Source organism: Kogia breviceps, chromosome 14 (assembly GCF_026419965.1).
Source record: "Kogia breviceps isolate mKogBre1 chromosome 14, mKogBre1 haplotype 1, whole genome shotgun sequence".
Taxonomy (NCBI): domain Eukaryota; kingdom Metazoa; phylum Chordata; class Mammalia; order Artiodactyla; family Physeteridae; genus Kogia; species Kogia breviceps.
In genome coordinates, this window is record NC_081323.1 from 71,897,936 (window position 1) to 71,925,310 (window position 27,375).

Here is a 27,375-nt window from a genome sequence, read left to right on the forward strand (position 1 = left end):
GTTGAGGGTAGGATCTGCAGTGTGCTTGAATATGGTGGGCAAAGTGAGTGCTGATGAGAACAAGATCTGAACGAGGTGGACATGGTCTCACGATTCAATCACACTGATTATGTGCCTGATGATGCGGTATCAGGTACTGGCTTCTAAAATTCCTTTTGGGAAGTCCAAAATTTTTTTCATAGGATGTATGCTCTTGGAATCACAGGGCTAGAATTAAGCCCTATGAAACAAATAACTGATTTGTGAAAGGATAATTAGAGGCTAGAATGTTTTGAGCCTATTTAGAAGATAGATAAACAGATGCTTCCCCCAAAGGGTGCAGCTTTCTCTTCAACTGAAGATTTCAGAAGAACTGCAAATGTTCCATTAGTATGTTAATTTGCGTGTGGAAGAGATTAGAGAATGCAGCAAGGGAAGATGAAAGTGTGCTGGGAAATAGTGCCCGCCTAGGCAGAGAGGCTTTGTCCAAAGGAAATGCATGCAGAGGAGCTGAGTAAAGAAGAACAGAGGCAGAAGTGGCAGAGGCGAGAAGGAGGCATCAGGCCAGCACACAGGTTACGTTACCTTGATGGGTTCGCAATTCGGGAAGGGCCTTTTCTAAGACTGCTAATGCTTTTCTATGGTAATCTGCTTGAGCTTCTAATAACTGAGAACAGACCCACATTCAAAAACAAAAGTAATGTTAGCATTGGATGGACACACACACAATGGCTGAGCAAAACCAAAAATGACATCTTTTGCAAAAAAGCTAAAACAACTCAACTTCTACAATGTTTTAACATTTCGTCAGGGCAAAGTGCTTACCGTAACAAAAAATTTGCCATACTCCCCTTCTTTGGCCATAAAATTGTACATATCTGCTGCAAGTTGATCCTGGGTAAATGGAAGAGAAGATGTGTCATTGAAGAAAGAAGAGGTGAAGGAAAATAGTATCTGCGAATTGATCTGTGAGCTCCTAGAGCAAACTGTAATGAAACAGCTGCAGATTAAATGTCCATCAACTCACTGGTACAATCATACACAGGGATAACGAAAAGAATAATCAAGCTTATTATGGACTGACATGGAAAGATCTCCAAGGTTTATTATTAATATGCCTTGTTAAGAAGCAAAGCATAGAGCACTACTTCTGGTATGGTTATGTTACTGTCTGGGTAAAAAAGGGAGAGGAAATATTTTTATCACCATGTTTGTATAAAAATACCCCTAGGGAAAAAAAGCAAGAACTTAGTAACAGTGGTTACCTGTTGGGAGCAGTGGAAATTAGGAGGAGGAGGAGGACAAGGGCAGAAGAAAGACTCTACTGTATACTGTTTTATACTTTTGATATATGAACTAATGTAAATAAATTACTTATATAAGAATTAAATAATTAGCTTAAAACTGATAGACTGGGCAATTGGATATATCCATATTTCCAATTTTCATATATATATATATATATATACACATATATATATATACACACACACACACACACATATATATATATACATATTTTTTTAATGTACTACCTTCTGTTTTGGATTGGCCTCTGTATCTGGGAAAGTAAAACATTTCCCTGAGAGTTCACAAATAAATATAGACCTGCTTTCATGAGGGTTTGAAGTTTGAGTTGATTTTCTGTGTGGTCCAGGAATCCTTGAACTGAGAAAGTTTAGTTTAAAATGGCTTGGTAATACTCTCTGGGAGACTCACTCTTAATCCCCAGAAGTCCCACAGATAAAGTCCCTCTTCAAATGAGCTCACAATACAAAACTGCAAAACAATCCACCATAAAGGAAACTCTCACCACTCTCATAGAGAACTTCAGAAAACAGAATTAACTATCAAAGACTTAAAATAAGTATATATAAATGATTAAAAACATTAAAAAATAAATACTAAAAAGAATAATGCACTATCAAAAAAGGCAGACTTGAAGAATTAGAACTTTAAAATGAAAAATATAGTCAACAAAATTCAAAACTCAATGTTAATTAAACAGCAGATCAGATATAGCTAAAGAGAGAATCAGTGAAAGAGAACTTAGATCTCAGGAAATTACCCAGAAGTTAACATAAAGAGATAAGGAAATAGAAAAAAAAATTTTTCATAAGTTTTTACCATTTGACTTTCTGACAAGCTGTGGTATGTAAGTTAAAAGAAGTCTCTCTTTTAACTTAGCCAATAATGCACCAGTTCAAACCCCCAAACTGCTAGACAAATTTATATCCAATAAGGAGCCACTAGCCAAGATCTAGGTTAGACCAGATATGAAGAAGACTGCTGCGTAAATGACACTGGCAAAACTACAACTCTTCTGAACAAGAATAAGCCAGTGCAAGACTTTTGCCAGAAGCATTTGTGCGATTATCATCTTTTTAAACGTAAAGGCTATGGCATGACTTTGTGAGTCCAGTATTAATTCTTACCCACTATATTATTTTCAACAAGTCATTTTACTGCAGTTAACTGTCCAAGGTTTGCCATCATGAAAAGTGAATTATAGCATGACCTGAATAAACTAAAATATAGCAGTCTTAATGTTATCTAGTAGAATGTGGAGACCATTTTTGGAAAATGATGAATAATAAGAGAAGGAAAAGTCTCAGGCAATGATCCTAAGATTCACCAAAGACCTGTTGCTTTACCACCTCAAATAACATTTGGAATAAACATTTATCTTCGTAGATAGATGCATAGAGAATAACCACCTAGTCTGGAATTTAGATTATGAGATACAAATTTTTATTTCTTCCAAATTAGAAGCCAATTGTCCTAGCAACATTTTAAAATTAATCCTTCCCTTCTCTATGGATATATGATGACCCCTTTACTATATATTCAACCCTTAAATATAATGGCATTCATTCTAGAAAACCTATACAATTCCATGGATCTATTTTTGTGCCTATTGCGCATTGTTTTAATTGCTGTAATTTTATGATATGATTTTATATAGTTTTTCTCCTTTTATTCTCTCATTCTTCATTTTAAATAAGCTTAGGCATTTTTATCAAGTTTTTAAAAATATCCTACTTGAATTTTTAAAAAATTAATTATTTATTTATTTATTGCTGCAATGGGTCTTCATTGCTGTGCATGGGCTTTTTCTCTAGTTGCGGAGAATGGGGGCTACTCTTTGTTGTGGTGCGTGGGCTTCTCACTTCAGTGGCTTCTCTTGTTGTGGAGCATGGGCTCTAGGCATGTGGGCTTCAGTAGTTGTGGCATGTGGGCTCAGTAGTTGCGGCTCGTGGGCTCTAGAGTGTAGGCTCAGTAGTTGTGGCACACAGGCTTAGTTGCTCTGCAGCATGTGGAATCTTCCCGGACCAGGGCTCGAACCTGTGTCCCCTGCATTGGCAGGTGGATTCTTAACCACTGCACCACCAGGGAAGTCCCCAAATTTTTTTTTTAAATAATGTTTTATTCTGAGTATAACGTAATGTAGAGTCTTAGAAAATAAAGAAAGAAGGAAGAAGAAAATAAAACCTACCTTGAATATCTTTCAGGGAATTCTAATAGGACTTATGTAAAATAGTAAATAATTTGCAATATTTGACCTTTCATCCATCACTTGCAAAAACCAAAAGATTGATTTAAGTACATATTCATTAGGGAATTCTCCTACCTTGCACTGTTCTACTTTATTTCCAGCTTCATCCATCTCTTCCTTTAGGGTATCTATTTTTGATGGAAGCCCCTGAAAGTTGGTTCCTGAAGATTTGTGAGCCTGGTTCCATCTGCAAAGCACAGGCATAGCCATTATTTGAGAATCAGCTGTATATACTCAACTTTATGGAGTCAAGGACCTAATGGAGACAGACTCCTTCCCCCAAACTGATTCTACCTGGGACAGGTATCAGCACCTAGGATGGCAGCTTCTCTGGAGTTTATCCTTTAGGAATGGAAATGCGCAAAGGTGACACTGGCTTCCCGCTGTGATGGGACTCTGGTAGTGCTGAGAGTAGCTGTCTGCTCTGAGCAGAATTGGCCACGCCTTGTCCCATGCAAGCCCAACTGCTGCAAATCAATCCTTGGAACCCCTTCCTCTACTGTCCAATCTTGGGCTCTTTCCCATCAAACACCCCCTTGTTCTCTTGCTTTGATCTAGAATGTTCCCTGTGCCACTGGGGGTCAGCTGCTGCTCTTCAGGACCCCTATAACACCGCCTACTACCATCCTGACCTGTGATTACTTTCAGTAAGTGAAAGCCAGAACTTCAGTCATGAAGCTAGTAATTGATAGCTGTGAAAGCATGTTAAGAATTAAAATCATTTTTAAGGATTAATACTAGTATCTACAGCAAATCTGAAACATAATGTGGAATGTTTATATTCCCTTCATAAATAAGTCCAAAGGACCCTCTCCCCCCAAATTATACTATAGCAATAGTCTGAATGGGGAATAATAATCTAAAACAATTTCTATTTGGTTTTCAAGTGTGTTTTGACCTTCTGTTTAAATATGGACATGCCTGCTATGGCAGACAGTTCTAGCACTTTTTATTTATTTATTTATTTATCTTTCTTAAAGCCTTTACCTTTCAGACATGACAGAAAAAACTAACAGGTACACATGGAAAAGTAATACATGATCACAGTTGAAAGTGAAGACCATCTAGTCAGAAAGCTTTTACTCCTGTCAGCTAATGTTGAAGCTGAAGTTCTGAGTATGACATGCTGCAGGGCTGAAAGGAATGGTAATTTGCCTTCTTCCTCTCCCTCTCCTTCAACAGAATCCAAACCAACCTCCTCATAATCCTTCTCAAGGGCAGCCATATCCTCACGGGCCTCAGAAAACTCTCCTCCCTCCATGCCCTCACCCACGTACCAAAGGCACGCTTGGCACACATCAGGTCAAACTCGTGGTCCAGGCGAGCCCAGGCCTCAGCGATGGCTGTGGTGTTGCTCAGCATGCACACAGCTTGCTGTACTTTAGCCAGGTCTCCACCAGTGGGAGGCTGGTAATTAGTGCCAACTTTGAAGCCAGTGGGGCACCAGTCCACAAACTGGATGCTGCGCTTGGTCTTGACGGTGGCATGGCAGCATCGACATCTTTGGGAACCACGTCACCATGGTACAACAGGCAGCAAGCCACGTATTTACCATGGCGAGGGTCGCATTTCACCGTCTGGTTGGCTGGCTCAAAGCAAGCATTGGTGATCTCTGCTACAGAAAGCTGTTCATGGTAGGCTTTCTCAGCAGAGATGACAGGGCCATACGTGGCCAGAGGGAGGTGGATGTGGGGATAGGGCACCAGGTTGGTCTGGAATTCTGTCAGATCAACGTTCAGGGCTCCATCAAATCTCAGGGAAGAAGTGATGGAAGACACTATCTGGCTAATAAGGCGGTTAAGATTCGTGTAGGTTGGGCGCTCAATATCGAGGTTTCTGTGACAGATGTCAGAGATGGCCTCATTGTCTACCATGAAGGCACAGTCAGAGTGCTCCAGGGTGGTGTGGGTGGTGAGGATGGAGTTGTAGGGCTCAACTACAGCTGTGGAAACCTGGGGGGCTAGGTAAATGGAGAAGTCCAGCTTGGACTTCTTGCCATAATCGACAGAGAGTTGTTCCAATCAGCAGGGAGGTGAACCCAGAACGAGTTCCCCCACCAAAGCTGTGGAAAACCAAGAAGCCCTGAAGACCTGTGCACTGGTCAGCCAGTTTCCGAATTCGGTCCAAGACGGGGTCAATGATCTCCTTGCCAATGGTGTAGTGATCTCGGGCATAGTTACTGGCAGCATCTTCCTTGCCTGTGATGAGCTGCTCAGGGTGGAAGAGCTGGCGATAGGTGCCAGTGCGAACTTCATCCATGACAGTGGGTTCCAGGTCTACAAACGATGCCCTGGGCACATGCTTGCCGGCGCCCATCTCACTGAAGAAGGTGTTGAAGGAGTCATCTCCTCCCCTAGTAGTCTTGTCACTTGGCACCTGGCCATCGGGCTGGATGCCGTGTTCCAGGCAGTAGAGCTCCCAGCAGGCACTGCCGATCTGGACACCAGCCTGGCCAACGTGGACGGAGATGCACTTATGCATGGTGGCCACAGGTCAGCAGGCGCAGGCCACAGGAGTAGACACTGGGTCCTGGTTACCGTACCGTCCTCAACAAGCTAAGAGTCGAGGTAAGTAACGCACTCTCTAGCACTTTAAATTTAAACACGCATATTATATAGATGCAGCATGAAAGTCCACGTCAGCAACTTATCAAGCTTCCCAGATGACTGCATTGCCCCCAGAATGCTCTGCCCTGCCCTCTTTCACGTTCCTGTTGTGATGCACCGCTCCACAGCAAGCCTTCCGTCAATTTGCTGAAGCAAAGCTGGCAATGGAAAGAGCGTGGACTTCGGAGTCTGACAGGCTGAGTCTGCAGCTCGGTTCTACCTTCGTTAGCCGTGTGACCTTTGGCGATGGCCTCACCTCTCTGTGCCTCAGGGTGTCTCATGTGTCAAACTAAGGAAACAAACACCGTCTGCCCGGCAGACCTGTCGTGAGCAGCAGCAGAGAGAAGATGTATATACGCCTGTGCGTGAATGTGATGGATTCCCCCTGAATGTTAGCTATCAGCATTTTCATCCAGGGAAAAGCCACAGGAATAGGTAAAATAAAGAAGAAATATTGATCTGTTTCAGCTTCTCTAATACCTACTTTGATCAGTTAAGTGAACAGGACCATGAATGCAGGACCAAGAATCAGTGCTGAAATCTCCTCTGGGATACGTGTGCTGCAGAGGTGAGATTCCTGGCAGGTTGGCATCTATACTATCGCTCAACCAACTCCAGCAAGAGCGCATTCACGGCCTTGTTTAATTAACTATTAGAACATTTAACTTATCTTCGGCAAAAATCTACCACAGGGGGGCCTGCACTCCCTGATCCTGGTTCTGGCCGCAGGGCTCTGATCACACGTGTGCGTGTGACAAGGAGAGGGCAGACTCTGCGTTCAGAATCCTAGCCCTGCCATTTATTATGTCTAAGACGCAAAGCAAGTCATAGACACGGCGTTTGCAGCTGCCTCCAGTGTCCGTACAACAAGTCTCCTCTCAAAGGAGGGGGTGTCACATAACCTCCTAACCTCTGTCCCCTCCAACTCTCACTGAAGGGCCCCTGCACTTAGTGTCCAACACGGAGCCTGACCCGCAGCGAGCACCTGCTCCATGTCTGCTGAAAACACAAGTGGGCAAATGAATAGCGATTGCTGGGGGAATCGAAAGAGCTGACATATCACATACGTAGTCTGATATCTGGCACGTGGCAAGTGCCCAGTAAGTGGTGGCAATCATCATGTTCACCGTGTGCTAATTCCTAGATGTCCCTCTTATCATCTCAACTTTTCTTAAATCAGGACATGTCTTATCAATTGATTTGTACACTTAATAAAGTGGTGTTTCTATTTCATTTCCCCCCCCCAAATCGGATATTAAGTCACTGGTGCATCTGACACTCAACGACATTTTAGAAACAGGGAAATCTGCAATAAAAGCATCTGACACGGGGCTTCCCTGGTGGCGCAGTGGTTGTGAATCCACCTGCCAATGCAGGGGACATGGGTTCAAGCCCTGGTCCGGGAAGATCCCACGTGCCACGGAACAACTAAGTCCGTGCGCCACAGCTACTGAGCCTGTGCTCCGCAACAAGAGAAGCCACCGCACTGAGAAGCCCAAGCATCACAACAAAGAGCAGCCCCCGCTCACTGCAATGAGAGAGATCCCACACGCAGCAGCAACGAAGACCCAACGCAGCCAAAAAAAAAAAAAAAAAAAAAAAAAAAAAAAAAGCATCTGACACGTAGAAAGTCAGTAAATGATCTCTGTATCTCCATTTATTTGCCAAACAGAAATAATCATGTCTACTTCACAAGAGTGCAATGAGGGGGCTTCCCTGGTGGCGCAGTGGTTGAGAATCCGCCTGCCGATGCAGGGGACGCGGGTTCGTGCCCCGGTCCGGGAGGATCCCACGTGCCGCGGAGCGGCTGGGCCCGTGGGCCGTGGCCGCCGAGCCTGCGCGTCCGGAGCCTGTGCTCCGCGACGGGAAAGGCCACTACAGTGAGAGGCCCGTATACCGCAAAAAAAAAAAAAAAGAAAAAGAAGAGTGCAATGAGGATTAAAAGAGTTAACGAAGCAGAGCTCAGCAAAGCCACTTGCTTTTGTAAATAAAGTTTTATTCGAACACAGACTTGCTCGTTCATTTACGTATTGCCCAGGGCTACTTTTATGCTACAACAGCAGAGCTGAGTAGTTGGAACAGGGAGCATCTGGGTTGCAAAGCTGAAAATATTTAGTACCTGGCCCTTTACAGAACAAGTCTGTCAACCCTTGTATAAGGTATGAGAAAGGACGGGGCCCGTGGCAGCGACCTTCCTACTCCTCTCATATGAGTCACTGATACAAACGCCCTCACGGACGGAGCTGAGGCTGGAGCCCAGCCACGGAGCACTACAGATGGGTCATCTGACATCAGCCCTCTGGGACGGTTACTAGGTTTTACTTAGTTCCTCCCTGTTGAGCACAGCATTTCTTGATTGTGAAAAACGATCCTAACCACACAGGTGTTTTTTGACACAGTGGGACGCTTAGCAGCTGCTAAGATCACAGATCTATTTATTCCTACACTCCACAACTCCAAGGACAGCGCTCTTAGAACTGTCTGCCACCGTCTCTTCTCCCCAGAATACACTTACGTAGGTGTTTTTTTCTCCCTGTCTCCTTTCACCGTTAGTTGTCTAAGAACAGGTGTCCTAACATCGCCCCGCCGCCACGCTTGGGAGGATGAGGCCCGAAAGCAGGTGTGAGTAGGCTGTGACCCAGTCTGTGAGTCAAGTGTGTTAATCTGTGACGATGTCTGTTTTGTGCACCCAGGGGTCTTTATCCGTGTTGAGGAGGGGGAGGGTTGCTGGGGATGTGACAGAAAACCACATTATTGGTTATTTTTCACAGCTTTATCTTACCTGGCTCTGACCGAGTCCCAGTCTAAAACCAATTTGGCGAGCTGCTTCCTCTGTTTCTGGATGTTAGGAATCTCTACCTGGAAAGAAGAACACACCACATACGAAATGGGACAAGCTTCGGGGTTTTCAGTTTAACCTCTGAAAGTGCAATCTTTATTTACCATTTTTCTTTTCTCTTAGGCAAAGGATTTCGTACCCTCAACTTACTCCCCTTACTTCCAAAAAGAAGTGTATGCCAAAGCCACTGATTATTGTTAAAGTTTCAGACACAAGCGAACCATTCCCCGCCCATCCCCCGCCAAAGCACCCACCTCTGCTATGCCGTACAGAGGGTCCACAATCTCCTTCTCGACAAAGACTTCATGCTGAGAGAGTTCCAGAGCCAGCTGATTCTCAGCATCTCCACACGTCTCCAGCATCTTCCTTTAAAAACAAGATGCCCAACAACAAACATACGTCCATTAAATCTGGCACCAGATTCCCACACTGAGCCAGCTCTGCTCTCCATATGATGGGAACACATTAGGGCGCTATACAATAGACCCTTAAAAGTACTATAAACTTAGGGCGTGAGTCCACAGACTTGTGATTTAAAATGAACAAGACTATCTCAGGTATAATTTGTGTGTACGCGTGCGGGATGTGTGTAAACAGTGAGGTGAGAACTCACTGAAGGATTAGGTCCTCTGCTCAGGTGAAAAGCAAGTATTCTCAAAAGTACCCTGAAAATCTTTTAAATCATATGTAACTTTTATTATACTATACTTTTTTCTGTCTGCTAGTAAGTCCGGCCTAGGCAGTGTCCTTCAGAGCGTTGTAGGTTGCGGAGCATGGCAAACCCTGGGAAATGGGCTGAAAAGTCCAAAGGCCATATCCAGCTGGGAAAGGAGGGCCCATGTTACAGCAGGAGAGAGCAGACAGGATCAAAGGACACTGGCCTTGTAGAGAAGCAAGTAGAAGGAAAGGTCAACCTTCCCTCTTACAATGAAAACAGATTTATTATTAGATTTTAAACTTATTTATCTAATCCATGCTCATTGTAAAAAAAACAAATCCACATAATTCAGAAAAGACACTATTTTGAGACAACCTCCACTGACATTACAGTGATCATCTTTAAAAGAAGTGACTCTTAAGGACTAGATGGGACTGGTCGGGGCTTATAAATCTGAGTCAACACCTGGACCACGGAAGGGACTGAGTTCTTTATATCCAAGCTCAGCAGATTAAATAACTGACCTTATCAATTACTTTTGTCATTGGCCCTTTGTATCATCCATCCTTGCTTCTACTAAAAGGAAGATTCTCTAGCATCCCAGTGGCCTCCCACGGGGCCTCAGCCTCTGGTCACACATGTGGCTGCCATGTACACCACCCAGCCATCCACCTCTATCAACCCACAGGGCGCATGGCTCTCTTTCTGAAATCGCCCAACTCTTACCCCAGGAGAGAGTCTTCTAGCTGAGTTGATGCTTCTTGCATATTCTGAGCGAGAGCTGTCAGAGGGAGTTTTTTCTGGAAGGCAGAAGACAATGCATTTTTTTTTCATTATAATTGACACCCATTCTCAATTACCTACTTCAGATCATCAGTCACTGGTTTCTCCCCCAGGCAAACTACACAGGTAAGAGATATCCCGTCTGGGTTCAGGTTTTGGTCTCAAAGGTATGAGTTGTGTGACTTAAGCTCTGTGTCAGTTTCCTCATGCCTGGAAATTAGGGGTAACAGTGTGAGGGCCCTAGGGCTGTTCCTTGACTAAAGGAGATATTCAAGGTCAAGTACCCCAAGTAAATGTATCACGTAACATTTACTGACTACATGATAAGTACTCAGTAAATGTTAGCTGCTATTATTACTGTTGTCGTTGCTATTACTATAATTACTATAATCAAGAGCATACTATGATCCAGGCACTGGGAACATAAGACATACACCATGCCCTCTGATTATCATGACAAAGAAATGCAATGAAGTGCTCAATTTTAAAAACTTTTGCTAGAATACTCATTCTTAAACTGGCTCTTAAATTGGCTGGAATCATAAAGATTTAGCTTCAGTTAAAGATCTGAAAATATCTAGCTAAATATCCAAAAAATTAAAAAAAATTTTTAAGCACCAAGTCACTCATTTTCTTATCAGAGATTTGTTTTTCAGCTGGAAATGACCATAAGGATCATCTGATTAATGTTCTAATTGTGCAGTTGGGGAATGTGAAGCCCAGGGGGATTACATGGCCTGGCCAGGCACCCCGGTGAGGGTGCAGAGCTAGACCTCGGCGCTAAAAGCCCAAGCCCCGGTTCAGAGTCTGTCCATGACTAGCTAATGGCTTATCTCAGCTTATAGGCAGAAGAGGCCTGGAAAGTAGCATGTGTGTTGGCTATAACGCCATGATCTGCTAACGAAAAATGCTTTCATTGCTGCGGTACCCCATGTAATTTTGCCTTCCCAGTAGAAAGGGAACTGATGTCAAAGACCTGGGGTCCACCTTGCTGTGGCACTGCTCTGCCTTGACCTCGAGCATGTCACCTGCCTTTCCTGCCTTCAAAGGGCTCCATCTGTTACACTTCTAGAATATCTCTGGAAGGCTGTACAAGAAACTGCTACTACTGGTGGTCCTGGAGAGGGGAACTGGGTGCCCGGGGAACAGAGCTGGGAGAGACCTCACGTGACGTTCTTTTTTGTATTATGGATTTTGACCATGTAGACGGACAGCCCATTCAAAATGGTACACAGAAATGTAAAAATAAAGAATGAACAAATATATTTACCCATCTCTCCTCCCCCTCAGGTTATGTTCAAATAAATAAATAACAGGCTTCATCTGCCCCACAAGGAGACGTTCCCAGCTTCCACATTAATAGACCAGGAAGATATGAGAAAATGGGCAGTGGGCTTTGATCAAAATAGAGGATAATTCATACCTTTTACTTATGCTGCCTTTCTAAGGGAATTTAATGTAGGATAAGTGCAGTAATCAAGAGAAATATACTTTGTGCAACTCTGGAGCTCTATGGGAAAAAAAAAAATCATAAAGAGAGGAGTTTACTTTGACAAGTATCATTCAAGTGCCCAGTTGTAACTAACCTGTGCTTTCCATGCCCTGTGACTCCAAAGCATCAACAATCCTGGTTCCCGATGTACAGAAATAAGGACATTCTGCTCATTTAACATTTGAGCTGATTAATGAACATGCTGTCTACCAACATCAAACTCCTCCACAGAGAGGGCTGAGGGCTTCCTAATTTATAAAAGGCATGCCAGCTGCACGAAAAGAAATAATTCCAGGTCTAATATGAACTACGACATAAGCTATGCCATGTCAACAGTTTGGGCTGAGAAGGCCACCTGCCCTGTCTCTCTTCCCTCCAATTCTTGCCTCTTCACATGCATGGGAGCTTCTGGTGGGGCCTTTGCAAGGCTCCTCCTCTACTTTCTAGAGCATGAGAGACTGCCGACCTCTCGTGGTCACCTATCATCTATCGGTTCCATGGCGACTCTTTTTCCCACGTGCAGAGCGTAGACAACCTCTGAGCCCTGTCTTGGTCACTTTGGTTTGAGGCTGGAAAAGGAAGCCTAAGGCATTAGGTTTTAGAAATGAGGGAGAGGCACCTTTGCCCCTGTTGCCTGGAATAGGCCCATCACCTGCCACTCATTTTCCTCCTTTACAGCTAGGCCACCACCTTCTCCAGGCAGCCTCCCTTGACTACCCCTCTCCTCCTCTGGTGCCCATTCTTGGTCCTCCCATAATACCCTGTGCATATTTTGTTTAGTATGTTGTTTTTATAATTATCCATTTGTGGAGGAAGCCTCCCCCACCAGGCTATAAGCACTTTTTTTTTTTTTTCTTGTGGTACGCGGGCCTCTCACTGCCGTGGCCTCTCCCTTTGCGGAGCACAGGCTCCGCACGCGCAGGCTCAGCAGCCATGGCTCACGGGCCCAGCCACTCCGCGGCATGTGGGATCTTCCCGGACCGGGGCACCAACCCGTGTCCCCTGCATCGGCAGGCGGACTCTCAACCACTGCGCCACCAGGGAAGCCCTATGAGCACTTTTTAAGGGAGACACTACATCTATTTCATTTTATAGCTCCAGCACTTGTACATAGTAGGTGTTTGATACTTAATTTGTTTGTTTTTAATGAATTTATGTGACACCTGGGCTGTGTTTCAAAGCAGACCAAAGGAACAACAAGACAATCTGTGTGAAGACAATGGCCTACAGCATGAATGGGAGGAAGCGGGAGATACTGAGACTGATAAGGGAAATGTGATCACATTATGAAGGGCTTAAGTCATCTAAAGCGCTTGGACTTTAGGATATATTGTACAGCACAGAGAATATGGCCAATATTTTACAAAAACTTTAAATGGAGTGTAATCTATCAAAATACTGAATCATGATGTTGTACACCTGAAACTAATATAATATTGTAAGTCCACTATATTTCAATTAAAAAAAAAACAAAAAAAGAAGAGTTTTGATTTTAACCCAGGCAATGGGAACCAGCCATCGTCCCTGCCAGAGCATCACTGGTATTAAGGGATGCTTCCTTATGTGGAACTATCCCTCCAGGCATCTTGGTCCCCACCCCCCAAATGCCAGTAGTGTCCTCCAGGTGTAATTCTCGTCACTGTTGAGAACAACTAAGCTTAAGATTTGTTTTTTTTAGGCAGAAGGATGACAGGATCAATTTGTATTTCAGGAAACCATTTCTGGTGATCAGGTTGAAGAAAGGCTGGAAAAAAAGGAAATCAGAGGCAGGAAATGTAGCTCAAGAGGTGACTGCAACAGTCCAGATAATGAGAGGTAATCAGGTCTTGCATTAAGGCAAAGGTGGTAAAGATGGAGCAGAGGAGAGAAATTCAAGAAATAGTCACAAAGAGAATCAAAGGACTTGCTAATCAAGCAGCTATGGGAGGTTGAGGATAAGACAAAAGGGAGGGCTTCCCCGGTGGCTCAGTGGTTAAGAATCTGCCTGCCAATGCAGGGGACACGAGTCCGAGCCCTGGTCCGGGAAAATCCCACATGGTGTGGAGCAACTAAGCCTGTGAGCCACAACTACTGAGCGTGCACTCTACAGCCCACCAGCCACAACTACTGAGCCTGCGTGCCACAACTACTGAAGCCCGCGCGCCTAGAGCCCGTGCTCCGCAACAAGAGAAGCCACCACAATAAGCCCACGCACCGCAACGAAGAGTTGCTCCCGCTCGCCGCAACTAGAGAGTGCCCGCGTGCAGCAATGAAGACCCAACGCAGCCAAAAATAATAAATAAATATATAAATATATTAAAAAACAAAACAAACACGTGCCCTTCACTCATTAAAAAAAAAAAAAAAAGGATAACCTAGCTTGCATACTAGGGTGGATAGAATCCAAGAGTCAACACAGAAGGAAGAACAGGTTATGCGTGCTAAAATAGACAACTAGGGGAGGAAGTTTTTTGCTTTGTTGAAAATGGCTTACAAGTGTCTGAATAAACACATTAGTTAGGCGCCACGAGAAGAGAGGAGGCAGCCCAAGGAATGTGATGGCGAGAATAAGGAGATGAAGGGCAGAAGCTTAGGAAACAGTATTAAAAGGGCAGGCAGAGCAGAAGCCATGGCAAGAGAGTGTAAAGGAGCAAAGGGGGCAGGACCAGTGGATTGGGCCTGGTTCCGACGGACGGGAACTGCAGCAAGCAAACTTCTGCTCCTTTGATATACACTGCTGTGGAAACTATGTGCTGTGCAAGAGAGGAGTAACCCTGTTGTCAAGTTGGCCAGAAATGTGTGTAGGAAATATAAAAGGAGGGTGACACAGATCATCTGCACACCAGCTCTTCCTTGTGAGACATTTAGTGGCAAATAAAACAACATGGGATGGACTTCCCTGGTGGCGCAGTGCTTAAGAGTCCGCCTGCCAATGCAGAGGACATGGGTTCAAGCCCTGGTCTGGGAAGATCCCACATGCCATGCCGCGGAGCAACTAAGCCTGTGTGCCACAACTACTGAGCCTGCGCTCTAGAGTCCGTGAGCCACAACTACCGAGCCCGTGCGCCACAACTACTGAAGCCCACGTGCCTAGAGCCCGTGCTCCACAACAAGTGAAGCCACCGCAATGAGACGCCCATGCACCGCAATGAAGAGTAGCCCCTGCTCGCCGCAACTAGAGAAAGCCTGTGTGCAGCAATGAAGACCCAACGCAGCCAAAAATAAAGAAATTAAAGAAATTAAAAAATATATATATATGGGAAATCATAGCTTCCCTGTGTGCCATGGAAACTCCCACCTTAATGTTATATGGGGGTCAGGGTATGCTCGTAAGCTGGGAACTCGTAAAACTAAGGGCGGAACTGCCTGATGAACAAAGCTGCTGTGCTCTGCTGGTGGGACACGGGGACCTGGACGCTCTGAACGTACCCTGGAGTAGACATTTGTTTGTTTCCTAGAGCCCATCCTTCCTGAGTCCTCCTGAGGACCTATCCTGGTCTCAGTGGAGCCTATGAGCTGGAGGTAGGACCACAGCCCATGCTGTGGGGTGAGCTGTGATTAGCTTAAGCCAACCAGCACGTCCTGTCTTCTCGCCCAACCTCACCCCTCCCCGCGTAACTGGTTGGGGGTTGTGGGAGGGGTATGTTCAGTAATGGAGAATGTGACTCAGTGCAGATCAGTGCAATGGGAAGGGATTTCTACCTGCCAACAGTATGGAGAAAAGAAGTCTTCTCACTCCACTAAGAAAAACGACTGGAAGAGACGCTCTCTATTCCTGCTGGACATGCACAAGGAAGTAGGTAGCCCATGGGAGCTGCTGGTAGCCAGCTTGCAACCGTGAGGGATAAGGCAGACACTGAAGAAGGCCAAGGGGAGAGAAGGAGAGAAGGAAAGAAACTGGGGTCCTGGTTACATCACCGAAAGGCTAGTCCAAGCCTTACCTGGAGTCCCTCCTGACTACTGGACTTTTCAGTTAGTATGCCAATAAATTCTACTTTCTCAGTCAATTTAAGAGAGGCTTTCAGCTTTCTGCCATCAGAGGATTCCTAACTGATGTGTCCATTCTCTTATGATGACAAATCTCTAAAAGCACCTGGAGAGAAGTCAGTGTGAATATGGCTTTCAGCTCAGGGATGTCTTAAGCACAAAAGAATGCTATGATAAGGCCGGTGTCGTGAACGTGAATGGCGATACAAGGTACAGGTCTGCAGGCAAATCTGCTGACGCTGCTTGGGAAAAATCGACTGATAGAGGGAGAAAAGCCTCTCAGAGACGCGAGAACCACGGCTCTGAGCCCCACCGGGTACTCACGTGTCTCCTCTCAGCATCGGTGCCGTGCTGCCCCTGGAAGCAGGCCACCAGGCGTTTGTGGGAATGGTGACACATGGAGCGCACTGTGTCCAAGCGCCGCTCGATCTGACAACACAAAGACAGACGAGCCGTTGGCAAGGCTCAAGACCAACTCAGCCTCTTCCTCCTGCGGTGTTTGCATGCAGGCAGGAAAAAGCATCCTGCCGTTGAATTTTTCAGCTCTTGGATGTAAATGGAAATGGTTCCCATGCAGCTACACCAGGGTTTCTCACTATTGATAAGTGGGCTGGAGAGTTCTCGGTTGTGGGCAGCTGTCCCGTGCATTATCAGTAGGTTTACCATCATTTCTGGTCTCCACCCACTAGATGCCAGTAGCACCCAACTCCCCTCTTTGTGACAACCAAGACTGCCCCCAGACATTGTCAAATATCCCCCCCCAGAGGGCAAAATCACCCCTAGTTGAGAACCAATGAATTTTCAGATCCCTTAAAGGCTGAATCTATGTTCAGGGGTAGGGGACAGTCCTGACTAGAACTTGCTATCAGATAAGTGGTGACAAACTCACACACTACAGCACCAGCAAAGCCCCAGGTCCAACCAGCAGAACTGCTAACGAACAGCCTAAGCCCAGCCTCAGGCCCAAGGCCAAGTGGGAAAGCCACAGGGACATTCAGCTCTCTCCTGCACATGGCAATGGAGCCTTCCACACACGGTACAACAGACAGAAGAATCAAAAAAAATGTTCCACAACTAAAACTCAAGATCAATGTTTTCAAAATTATTCCTTATTGGGCTTGGGTTGGTTTTTTTTTTTTTTTTTTTCTTTTAAATAATAAACCTCTAAAGCAGAATGGACAGCCAGCCGTAAGAAACACTGACTTAGGGGGCCCACACATCATGATTAGCTTCCCAAAATATTATTGCTGGGATATGGCTGTTTATGGCAAAGAGAGCTGCTTTTTACAGGAAGGAATGCCAAAAATGTGTATTCTGATGACTCATTAAGAATGAGGGCAGGCCCTTAGGGATGCTTTCTATTTTAAAGAAAAATCAACAAGTTCAAAGCAGAATACATTTTTACCCCAAAACATTTTACCCAATGAGATGGTTTTGTGCCTCTTTCTCAAGCAGCCCCTCTTCAGATCCAAGGCCCCATCCCAGGACCCCGATCTGCAGCCACATTTATTTAGGGCCAGATGCCACATTACTTGCCCCAAATCTTATAATGACCTGATTCTAAGACATGGGAAAACTAATACACATTTTTCATTTGCCACAAAAGCGGGGTGGGGTGGGGGGGGAAGAAAAACCCCAAAACTCCATTTCACTTGATTCCAATTTCCACTAGAATGTAAAGTCCAAAGGGATAGGGCCTTGGTCTGTTTTGTTCACAGATTTATGCCAAGTGCCTAGATCACTGCCTGGCCCAAATGGAAGGTAATATTTGTTGAAAGAACAAGTATATATTGTATATACCCTGTACAAGGCACTAGAAAAACAACAGTAAGTAAACTGTGGTTCCCATCCTCCTGGGATTCATAGTCTCCTGGGTAAACTCCATACAAACAAGATAAAAAGGCAGCCTCCTGAACTGCTCTACCAGAGATCTAAGAAAAGAGGCAGGAGAAAGAGCAAATTAAGAGAAGTCTCACATCAGAAACAAAATAATCTCTGTGGCTTGTGACATTGGTAATCATACCAACAAATCACTAATATAATATTTAGCCCTCACTACGTGACAGGCCCCAATCCCAGTGGTAACCATGTTTAACCCAGGAACCCCTCCTAACAAACCCAAATCACTGTGATACAGTGATTACCTTCCTTTTAGAGAAGTGGAAACTGAGGCAGAGGGAGGTTAAGTGAATTCCCGAGGCCACCGAGCTAGTCAGGGGCAGACCTGGGATGGGAATCCAGGTGGCTGGTCACCAGACCCAGCACTCAGCACTTTGAACCATTACACGCCTTCTTTACAGTTAAAAAAAAAAAAAACCAGAAATCAGAGCAGGAAAACAATAGCCGCAGACATGGAGTATCTGTGTTATAAAATAAGGAGTTCCAATATCCTGTGACAAACCATAATAGAAAAGAAAATGAAAAAGAATGTATATATGTGTATAATTGAATCACTTTGCTGTATAGCAGAAATTAACACAGCATTGTAAATCAACTATACTTCGATAAAATAAATTTTTTTTAAAAAAGGGGGTTCCTAGAAACTAGCAAACTCCTCAGGCCCCAGCAGACGTTTGGGCAAAGGGACAAGCATAGACAGTCAATGTCTGAGTCCCGTGCGATCTCTGCCATCCTCCACCTGCCTGCAAGGCTTCTGGCCTTCTTGCAGGGCTTAAAGGATGAAATGGAATGACGTATATTACTGACGTGGGATGTAGGAGGGAGAATGCTGACAGGAAAACCTAGTGTAACCGTACCAAACAATATTTCTAAAATTCTGAAAATGGATTTGAAATATCTGATAAAAAGCAGTGAGGAAATAGTGTTAAGAATCTGATTCTTAAACTATAATATTGTACATCAACTATGCCTTAATAAAAAATAATTTTTTTAAGATTATTATTCTTTAATAAATCTTTTTTTGACAAAACCCTTCTAATCCTTGATAAAAACTTCTAGTCCTCAAAAGTAGAAAAAAAAAAAGTGCTCTTAAAATCTTCTACCTGCAGAAGACTGTCATAATTTAGAAGGCTGTTTTGGCGTGGTGAGGCAGAAACAGCTTTTTTTAAAATCATGCAGCTCCTCCTCTGCACGGGAAGAGACATAAAGCCACTTGGGAGCAGACCTCTGGTCTCCAGGGACTCACTGGAGTGCACCAGAGGCAGGTGATGGAAATGAGAGGAGAGGAGACAGGTGCAGAAGGGGTCCTGTCCTTCACAAAGTATTCGGTGTGGGTGGGGACAGAGTGGGGTTGGCTAAAGTGATGTGTATAAAGGGTCCAGGCCCTCCTGGGAGAAACTCCCAGCCCCAAAGTTAGGGAAACCTGTTGAGAAAAGGCATGGAGTGGCCCTGGCTAAGGTCACCAGCAGGAAACGCCCCTCCCTACAGAAAGGAAAGTCTGGCCCATTGGTGTGAGGCCACCCTAGGGTCCCCGGGGGGTTCTGAGATCTGGTCACTGTCACTGAGACTCTGAGTCCTTCAGGACCCAACTTAGGTCGGTTTTAGGGAAGAAGCATAAAAGGGAGCAAAAAACCCGAAGTCTAGGTTGGAGCCAGTGGGGCCACTGCCGCAGCTGGTGGAGTCTGTCCCATCAAGGTCTCCAGTGCAACAGCCTGCCCAGGACGCATGACCAGGCCACAGTGCCAGTGGACCAGCTGGGCCAGCCAGGCTCCTCCCCTGTGCTCACCCCAACACCGGGCATTTGAACGCAGGACTAGCTCCATCTGAACTTCATAACATGACACCAAAGTTTCAGATCCCCTTTTGATCACCGCACAACTGAACTGCTTTTCTTTCCTGCTCAAAACCATGCTAATCACGCTAATTCTGTTTCAGGCAAAAACCAAAAAAAAGCAAAGAACCATATGCTTCAGTTCTTCCTATGGGTTTTTGTTGCTGTTGTTGTTTAAACAGAGCACTTTTAAAACTCTTTCTTTTGTTACCTGTAACAGATCTTCACTGAGGACTTCTGTTTTCTCGGCTCTGTGGGAAAAATGAAAAGTTCAAAATTAGACATCCAGAAATAAAAAGCAACTCATGAAATCGAGTAATTATTGTCCTGGAGTTTAAAACAAAACAGGCAGAAATGAATGATCACAAGGGGACAAATTTTACCAATTTTTATATCAGAGGGCAACTTAAGAAAAAACCAAAGAAAAAAAACAAAGGAGGGGCTTCCCTGGTAGCACAGTGGTTAAGAATCCACCTGCCAATGCAGGAGAAACAGGTTCGAGCCCTGGTCCGAGAAGATCCCACACGCCACGGAGCAACTAAGCCCGTGTGCCACAACTACTGAGTCTGTGCTCTAGAGCTTGCGAACCACAACTACTGAGCCTGTGCGCTGCAACTACTGAAGCCCGTGTGCCCTAGAGCCCGTGCTGCGTAACAAGAGAAGCCCGCGCACCACAATGAAGAGTAGCCCCCGCTCTCCACAACTAGAGAAAGCTGCGTGCAGCAACAAAGACCCAACGCAGCCAAAAATAAATAAATTTATTTTTAAAAAAATGAAAGTTTGCAGAGAATAGCACCCCAAAACAAGAACAAATGATTGAGACCAGTAGTTCTCAAACTTGGGCATGCACAGACCCAGCAGGGGGTTGGGGGAGGATGTGCTGTCTTAAAATGCCATTTTCCTGGTCTCACCTCAAGAGTTTCTAATTCCGTAGGTCTGGAGTGAGACCCTGCATTTTTTTTTTTGAATTTTATTTTATTTTATTTTTTTATACAGCAGGTTCTTATTAGTTATCAATTTTATACACATCAGTGTATACATGTCAATCCCAATCTCCCAATTCATCACACCACCACCCCCACCTCCCGCCGCTTTCCCCCTTGGTGCCCATACGTTTGTTCTCTACATCTGCGTCTCTATTTCTGACCTGCAAACCAGTTCATCTGTACCATTTTATTAGGTTCCACATATATGCGTCAATATGATATTTGTTTTTCTCTTTCTGACTTCACTCTGTATGACAGTCTCTAGATCCATCCACATCTCTACAAATAAACCAATTTCATTCCTTTTTATGGCTGAGTAATATTCCATTGTATATATGTGCCACATCTTCTTTATCCATTTGTCTGTCGATGGGCATTTAGGTTGCTTCCATGACATGGTTATTGTAAATAGTGCTGCAATGAACATTGGGGTGCATGTGTCTTTTTGAATTATAGTTTTCTCTGGGTATATGCCCAGTAGTGGGATTGCTGGATCATATGGTAATTCTATTTTTAGTTTTTTAAGGAACCTCCATACTGTTCTCCATAGTGGCTGTATCAATTTACATTCCTACCAACAGTGCAAGAGGGTTCCCTTTTCTCCAAACCCTCTCCAGCATTTATTGTTTGTAGATTTTCTGATGATGCCCATTCTAACTGGTATGAGGTGATACCTCATTGTAGTTTTGATTTGCATTTCTCTAATAATTAGTGATGTTGAGCAGCTTTTCATGTGCTTCTTGGCCATCTGTATGTCTTCTTTGGAGAAATGTCTATTTAGGTCTTCTGCCCATTTTTGGACTGGGTTGTTTGTTTTTTTAATATTGAGCTTCATGAGCTGTTTATATATTTTGGAGATCAATCCTTTGTCTGTTGACTCATTTGCAAATATTTTCTCCCATTCTGAGGGTTGTCTTTTCGTCTTGTTTATGGTTTCCTTTGCTATGCAAAAGCTTTTAAGTTTCATTAGGTCCCATTTGTTTATTTTTGTTTTTATTTCCATTACTCTAGGCGGTGGATCAAAAAAGATCTTGCTTTGATTTATGTCAAAGAGTGTTCTTCCTACGTTTTCCTCTAAGAGTTCTATAGCGACCGGTCTTACATTTAGGTCTCTAATCTATTTTCAGTTTATTTTTGTGTAAGGTGTTAGGGAGTGTTCTAATTTCATTCTTTTACATGCAGCTGCCCAGTTTTCCCAACACAACTTATTGAAGGGTCTGTCTTTTCCCATTGTACATCCTTGCCTCTTTTGTCATAGACTAGTTGACCATAGGTGCGTGAGACCCTGCATTTTTAACAAGCCCCTCCCTGCCCAGAATTCCATGGCAGGAGGCCTGTAGACCACACTTTGAGAAAAGACTTCTCTAGAGAAAATTAAACTTCAGTTCTTCAAATGACCATTTCTGAGTTTCACAGCAAACAAGTCTGTCACAAATCCAGTAACGTTATGCAATGAATAACAACAATTGAGTCTTCCTTCCTTCAGCTATCTCATCTTTATTTTCAAAAGAAACAAAGTATTTTCACAACTTTCCCTTATCTATGCTTCAGAACTCCTGTGGACTTCAAGGACCTTTCTAGAAGACCCATGTGGCAGCCAACAATCAGCAGGGCATTCTGAGCTGCTGGAGCCTCAGCTGCCAGATCACAATCATTTTTTACAAAGACTTTTTCTCCACAGTCCAAAAGGGCAGCATTGTTGCCATAACAATGTTATACCCAGAATCACTACAAAGTGACATTTTGGATTTCTGGTTCAAATAGTGATTTAAACCAAGTCATTTAACATTCCCTACCAAATTCCCATTGAAATGAACCAGGAAATTTTTAAAGGAAAAAGAAAAAAACTGTTTCAGTTCTGATCATTGAAGGAGGGGAGAAGGAAGAACATCAGTGAACCAGAAAATTTGAAGCCTTTTTATCAGATACACTGTGCAACGGAGGGCTGCATGATCTTGCCCATGAACCAACACAAGAGAAGGAAAAGCCATTTGGCCAAAAAATGGTGGGATCCCCTAGAATGACCTCAAAAAACTGTCAGGCTCAGAGCAGCACTAGACGCAACAAGTATGGTGGCCCACACCCCCAGCCCACACTTGGGTGATGGCACGTCAAGTAAAACCCAGGCATTGGCGCAGAGAATTCCAATACTGGTCGTCACAGCAGTGTCCCAGTTAACCTGGAGATGCCTACAGGAGTGGCTCACTCATTGGTTTCTGCTGAAAACTGGAACCCTGACCTGACTCAAATACCTCCCAGGTCCAGAGGAGCACAGCCTGGAGATGAGGTCGAGGTCCCAGCTTCCAGAAGAGGCCAACTCTCAACTCTATGAACAAGTTCTACAAGCAGCAAAAGCCAATACATGCCATGCCAGCCCTCGCTTGGCACACGTGGTGCCAGGCAGTGCTGAAGCACCAAACACAGGTAGTCACACCAGTTAGGGAAGCGGAGCAGGGCCCCAGCTGACTTTAAGCTCAAGCAAGCAGCCTCAGAAAGAAGTCTGACAGTTGGCCTAGCAGGGACAGACCTGGCCTGAGACCGCCATAGCGTCACCATTACTCCCTCTCAATCAACAGCCTTGCCACTCCTCAAGCAAAGTACCAGCACTGGACTATGTAACTGTCACCTTGTCTTCACTGGCCAGAACCCAAAGATCTGGAAAGGGCCCTGGGCACCTCTGACAGCACTCTGAAATCTCCTTCTGTAGGTATACATATACGCAGAGAAAAGTACCAAGGCCTATTAAAATATGCACAAGTTCAAAAGAATAGATTCAGAGCAAATATGTCCACTTTTGAAACAAAATTTTTAAAATAGAAGAGGAAAACTTAGTTTCAAAATCCCAATGTGGTACAGATGGCCAGTGGGCACATGAAAAGATGTTCAACATTGCTAACTGTTAGAGAAATGCAAATCAAAACTACAATGAGGTACCACCACACTGGTCAGAATGGCTATCATTAAAAAGTCTGAAAATAACATGCTGGAGAGGGTGTGGAGAAAAGGGACCCCTCCTACACTGTTGGTGGGAATGTAAGTTTCCACTATGGAAAACAGCATGGAGGTTCCTTAAAAACTAAAAACAGAGTTATCGTATGATCCAGCAATCCCACTCCTGGGCATATATTCCAGACAAAATTATAATTCAAAAAGATATATGCATCCCAATATTCACTGCAGCACTATTTACAATAGGCAAGACATGGAAGCAACATAAGTGTCCATCAACAGATGAACAGATAAAGAAGATGTGATATATATAAACAATGGAATATTACTCAGCCATACAAAAGAATGAAATAATGTCACTTGCAGCAACCTGGATGGACCTAGAGATTATCATAATAAGTGAAGAAAGTCAGACAGAGAAAGACAAATATCAGGAAAGATTATTTTTCCCCCAGCTTTACTGAAGTATAACTGATAAATAAAACTGTATATATTTAAAGTATACAGTGTGATGATTTGACTTACATATGCATTGTGAAATGACTACCACAATCAGGTTAATGAACACATCCATTACCTTTTTTTTTTTTTTTTTTTTTTTTTGCGGTACGCGGGCCTCTCACTGTTGTGGCCTCTCCTGTTGCGGAACACAGGCTCCGGACGCGCAGGCTCAGAGGCCATGGCTCACGGGCCCAGCCACTCCGCGGCATGTGGGATCTTCTCGGACCGGGGCACGAACCCGTGTCCCCTGCATCGGCAGGTGGACTCTCAACCACTGCACCACCAAGGAAGCCCCCATTACCTTTTTTGTTATAGTTGTGAGAATGCTTAAGATCTACTCTCTCAGCAGATGTCAACTATGTATTATTAACTACAGTCACCATGCTATACATTAGATCCCCAGAATTTATTCATCTTATAACTGAAGGCTTGTACCCTTTGACTACCATCTCCTCATTTCCCTGATTCCCCAGTCCCTGGTACCCACCATACTACTCTCTGTTTCCATGAGTTTGACTTTTTTTTTTTTTTTTTAAGATTTCACATATAAGTGAGATCATATAGTATTTGTCTTTCTCTGTCTGGTTTATTTCACTTAGCACAATGTCCTTCATAATGTCATCCATGTGTTACAAATGGCAGGATTTCCTTCTTTCTCACAGCTGAATAATGTTCTTGTTGTGTGTGTGTGTGTGTGTGTGTGTGTGTGTGTGTGTGTGTATACAACTTTTTTATCTATTCATCCATCGTTGACAGACACTTAGGTTGTTTCTGTATCTTAGCTACTGTGACTATGCTACAATGACCATGGGAGCACAAATATCTCTTTGAAATACTGATTTCACATCCTTCGGATATATACCCAGAAGTGGAATTGCTGGATCATATGGTAGTTCTATTTTTATTTTTTGAGGAACCTCCATACTGTTTTCCTTAATAGCTGTACCAATTTACACCACTAACAATGTAAAAGGGTTCCAGTTACCTGTTGGCCATATGGAAAAGCGTTTTCACTGGATAAATGTCTATTTAGGTCATTTGACCATTTTTAAATCAGGTTATTTGGTTTTTTTGCTATTGCATTATGTGAGTTTACTATTGAATTATATATATATATTTTGGATATTAACCCCTTAGATATATGGTTTGCAAACGTTTTCTGCCATTCCAATAGATGCCTTTTCATTTTGTAGACTGTTTCCTTAGCTGTGCTGAAGCTTTTTAGTTTGATATAGCCCCACTTGTTTATTTTGCTTTTGTTGTCAGTGCTTTGAGTGCCATATATATGAAATTATTGCCAAGACCAATATCAAGGAGTTTTTTCCCCTATTTTCTTCTAGGACCTTTATGGTTTCAGGTCTTATATTTAAGTCTTTAATCCATTTCAAGTTAACTTTTGTGAGTGGTATAGGTAGGAGTCCAGTTTCATTCTTTTGCATATGTACAGTGATTTTTCCCAACACCATTTCAAATAGACTATCCTTTCCCTATTGTGTATTCCTGATGCCCTTGTCAAAGATTAATGGACCATATATGTGTGGGTTTATTTCTGGGCTCTCTATTCTGTTCCATTGGCCTATGTGTCTGTTTTTATCCCAGTGTCATACTGCTTTGATTATTGTAGCTTCATAATATAGTTTGAAATCAGGAAGTGTGATGCTTTCAGCTTTGTTCTTACTCAGTATTGCTTTAGCTATTTAGGGGTCTTTTGTGGTCCCATATGAATTTGAGGCCTGTTTTTTCTATTTCTGTGAAAAATGCCATTGGAATTTTGATGTGACTATACTGAATCTATACATTGAGTAGTATGGACATTTTAACAATACTAATTCTTCCAATCCATGAATATGGGATATCTGGGAAAGATTACTTTTAAGTTACAAATCACGATTGTGGAATGTAATATACAAATTGGGGTAGCTCCTTCACACAAAAATTCCCCCAGTGGCCTGTGTTATCCTCATCTTAATTTTAGGGAACCATCAATGTCCCCAACCTCCCCCAATATGTGGTCCAAATGACCTGACTTCCCTCATCACTGTGACTGGTCCAAGGCTCAGCCCCTTCTATGCTGAAGTGTTTGGGAACATTCATCTTTACCAGAGATGTAGAATTTTTACCTAAGGAAAGTTCAGCAATTAGCATTCAGGATACCAGCCAAGGTCCCCATTTAAAAGCCATTTACCTAAGCCAAAGAAACTTGGTTTTACTGAGATTGAACTTATCAAGACAAAGTGATCCAATCGTAAAAATAATACTTACTAAACTGTATTGTTTTCAATCAAACATTTGGCTACACAGACCTAAACTTTTTGCATATGGGTTTTTTTTCTGCTTTGTCAGAGCTTTCTTTGTGTCCAATGTTCCATGCTTGAAAACACACTTGATGTTTCCTGTCTGTAACTGGAAAAACAATACAAAGCAGGAAGGCACTTCCCACTCGCCATTTTACTCTGGGGGTTGTTTTTTCCTATGCAAGTTGCTGTGCAATTTCACTAGTCATTCAAGCAAGGCTTACATCAGGCAGGATTTTTAATTTATTTATCACTTTCTGGTAAAGTGTAAGATTTTTTCCTCCTAATTTCCAAAGCCTAAAAGCAGCAGTGCTGTGCGGGTCGTGATGTGTTTGTTCACCTTTTCCAGAAATGCTCAAATGAGGAGACAGGATCAAAGGAAAATTTCCAATCGGGCCTGACAATTTCCATCTCTAACCATGGACTGATTTCTGGAGGAGTTTCTGCCATCACGACACTCAATGCCAGACGCCACTATCGTGAACTGCCATTCTGCTTCCCAGGGCACAGACATCTGTTTAAAGCATGTACCATGGAAGCCATGGAAATAAACGCTCAAGTCCACATCTTCAACGCACTCTGTGGTCTTCCAAGCGCTGAGCATTACTGACCTCATCTCTGCTCAACAGAGCTCCCTGGGGGCAGGGACCAGGTCTATCTTAGCATCACCCCTCCCCCAGTACCTAGCTTAGCCCCTGCCCGCCACACAGTAGGCACTTAGTAAATATACACTGAATGAACAAATGACAAAGTAAATGGCTGTCACTATGACAGAGGAAGGTTTGAAAACAAGCATTTTCTAGATTTCAAAAGAGATAGCAAGGAAAAAACTCAGTAACACTAAGGCAGAAAAGCAGCCATATAATATAAATACAGATTTGCCTTCCACCATAAAATCCACAATGACTACAATTAAAACGTGGTATTGTCTTCCAAAATTCATCTTTCTTTCATTAAAAAAACACAAAAAGTAAACCATCTCTACGACCAGGGGTCAGTAAACTATGGCCTGCTGGTCAAATCCAGTTCACTGCCT

The 27,375-nt window shown here is 43.6% G+C and overlaps 1 protein-coding gene and 1 pseudogene across 8 annotated transcripts in view; both read right to left on the reverse strand.

Annotated features, from left to right (window-relative positions):
• ARHGAP17 (Rho GTPase activating protein 17) overlaps positions 1 to 27,375 on the reverse strand; it is an 89,259-nt gene that overhangs the window by 34,575 nt on the left and 27,309 nt on the right. For all 8 annotated transcript variants that reach the window (XR_010836594.1, XR_009331000.2, XR_010836595.1 and 5 more), the window contains exons 2-9: positions 19,821 to 19,860; positions 16,204 to 16,308; positions 10,365 to 10,438; positions 9,235 to 9,346; positions 8,924 to 9,000; positions 3,611 to 3,722; positions 805 to 873; positions 565 to 646 (exon numbers count right to left, since the gene is read on the reverse strand). Coding sequence is in view for 4 of the 8 variants with exons in the window: in XM_059036960.2 (XP_058892943.1) it covers positions 565 to 646; positions 805 to 873; positions 3,611 to 3,722; positions 8,924 to 9,000; positions 9,235 to 9,346; positions 10,365 to 10,438; positions 16,204 to 16,308; positions 19,821 to 19,860 (671 nt within the window). In the remaining 4 variants the exon portion in view is untranslated. The remainder of the gene's footprint in view (positions 1 to 564; positions 647 to 804; positions 874 to 3,610; positions 3,723 to 8,923; positions 9,001 to 9,234; positions 9,347 to 10,364; positions 10,439 to 16,203; positions 16,309 to 19,820; positions 19,861 to 27,375) is intronic.
• LOC131740777 (tubulin alpha-1B chain pseudogene) lies at positions 4,583 to 6,104 on the reverse strand (annotated as a pseudogene).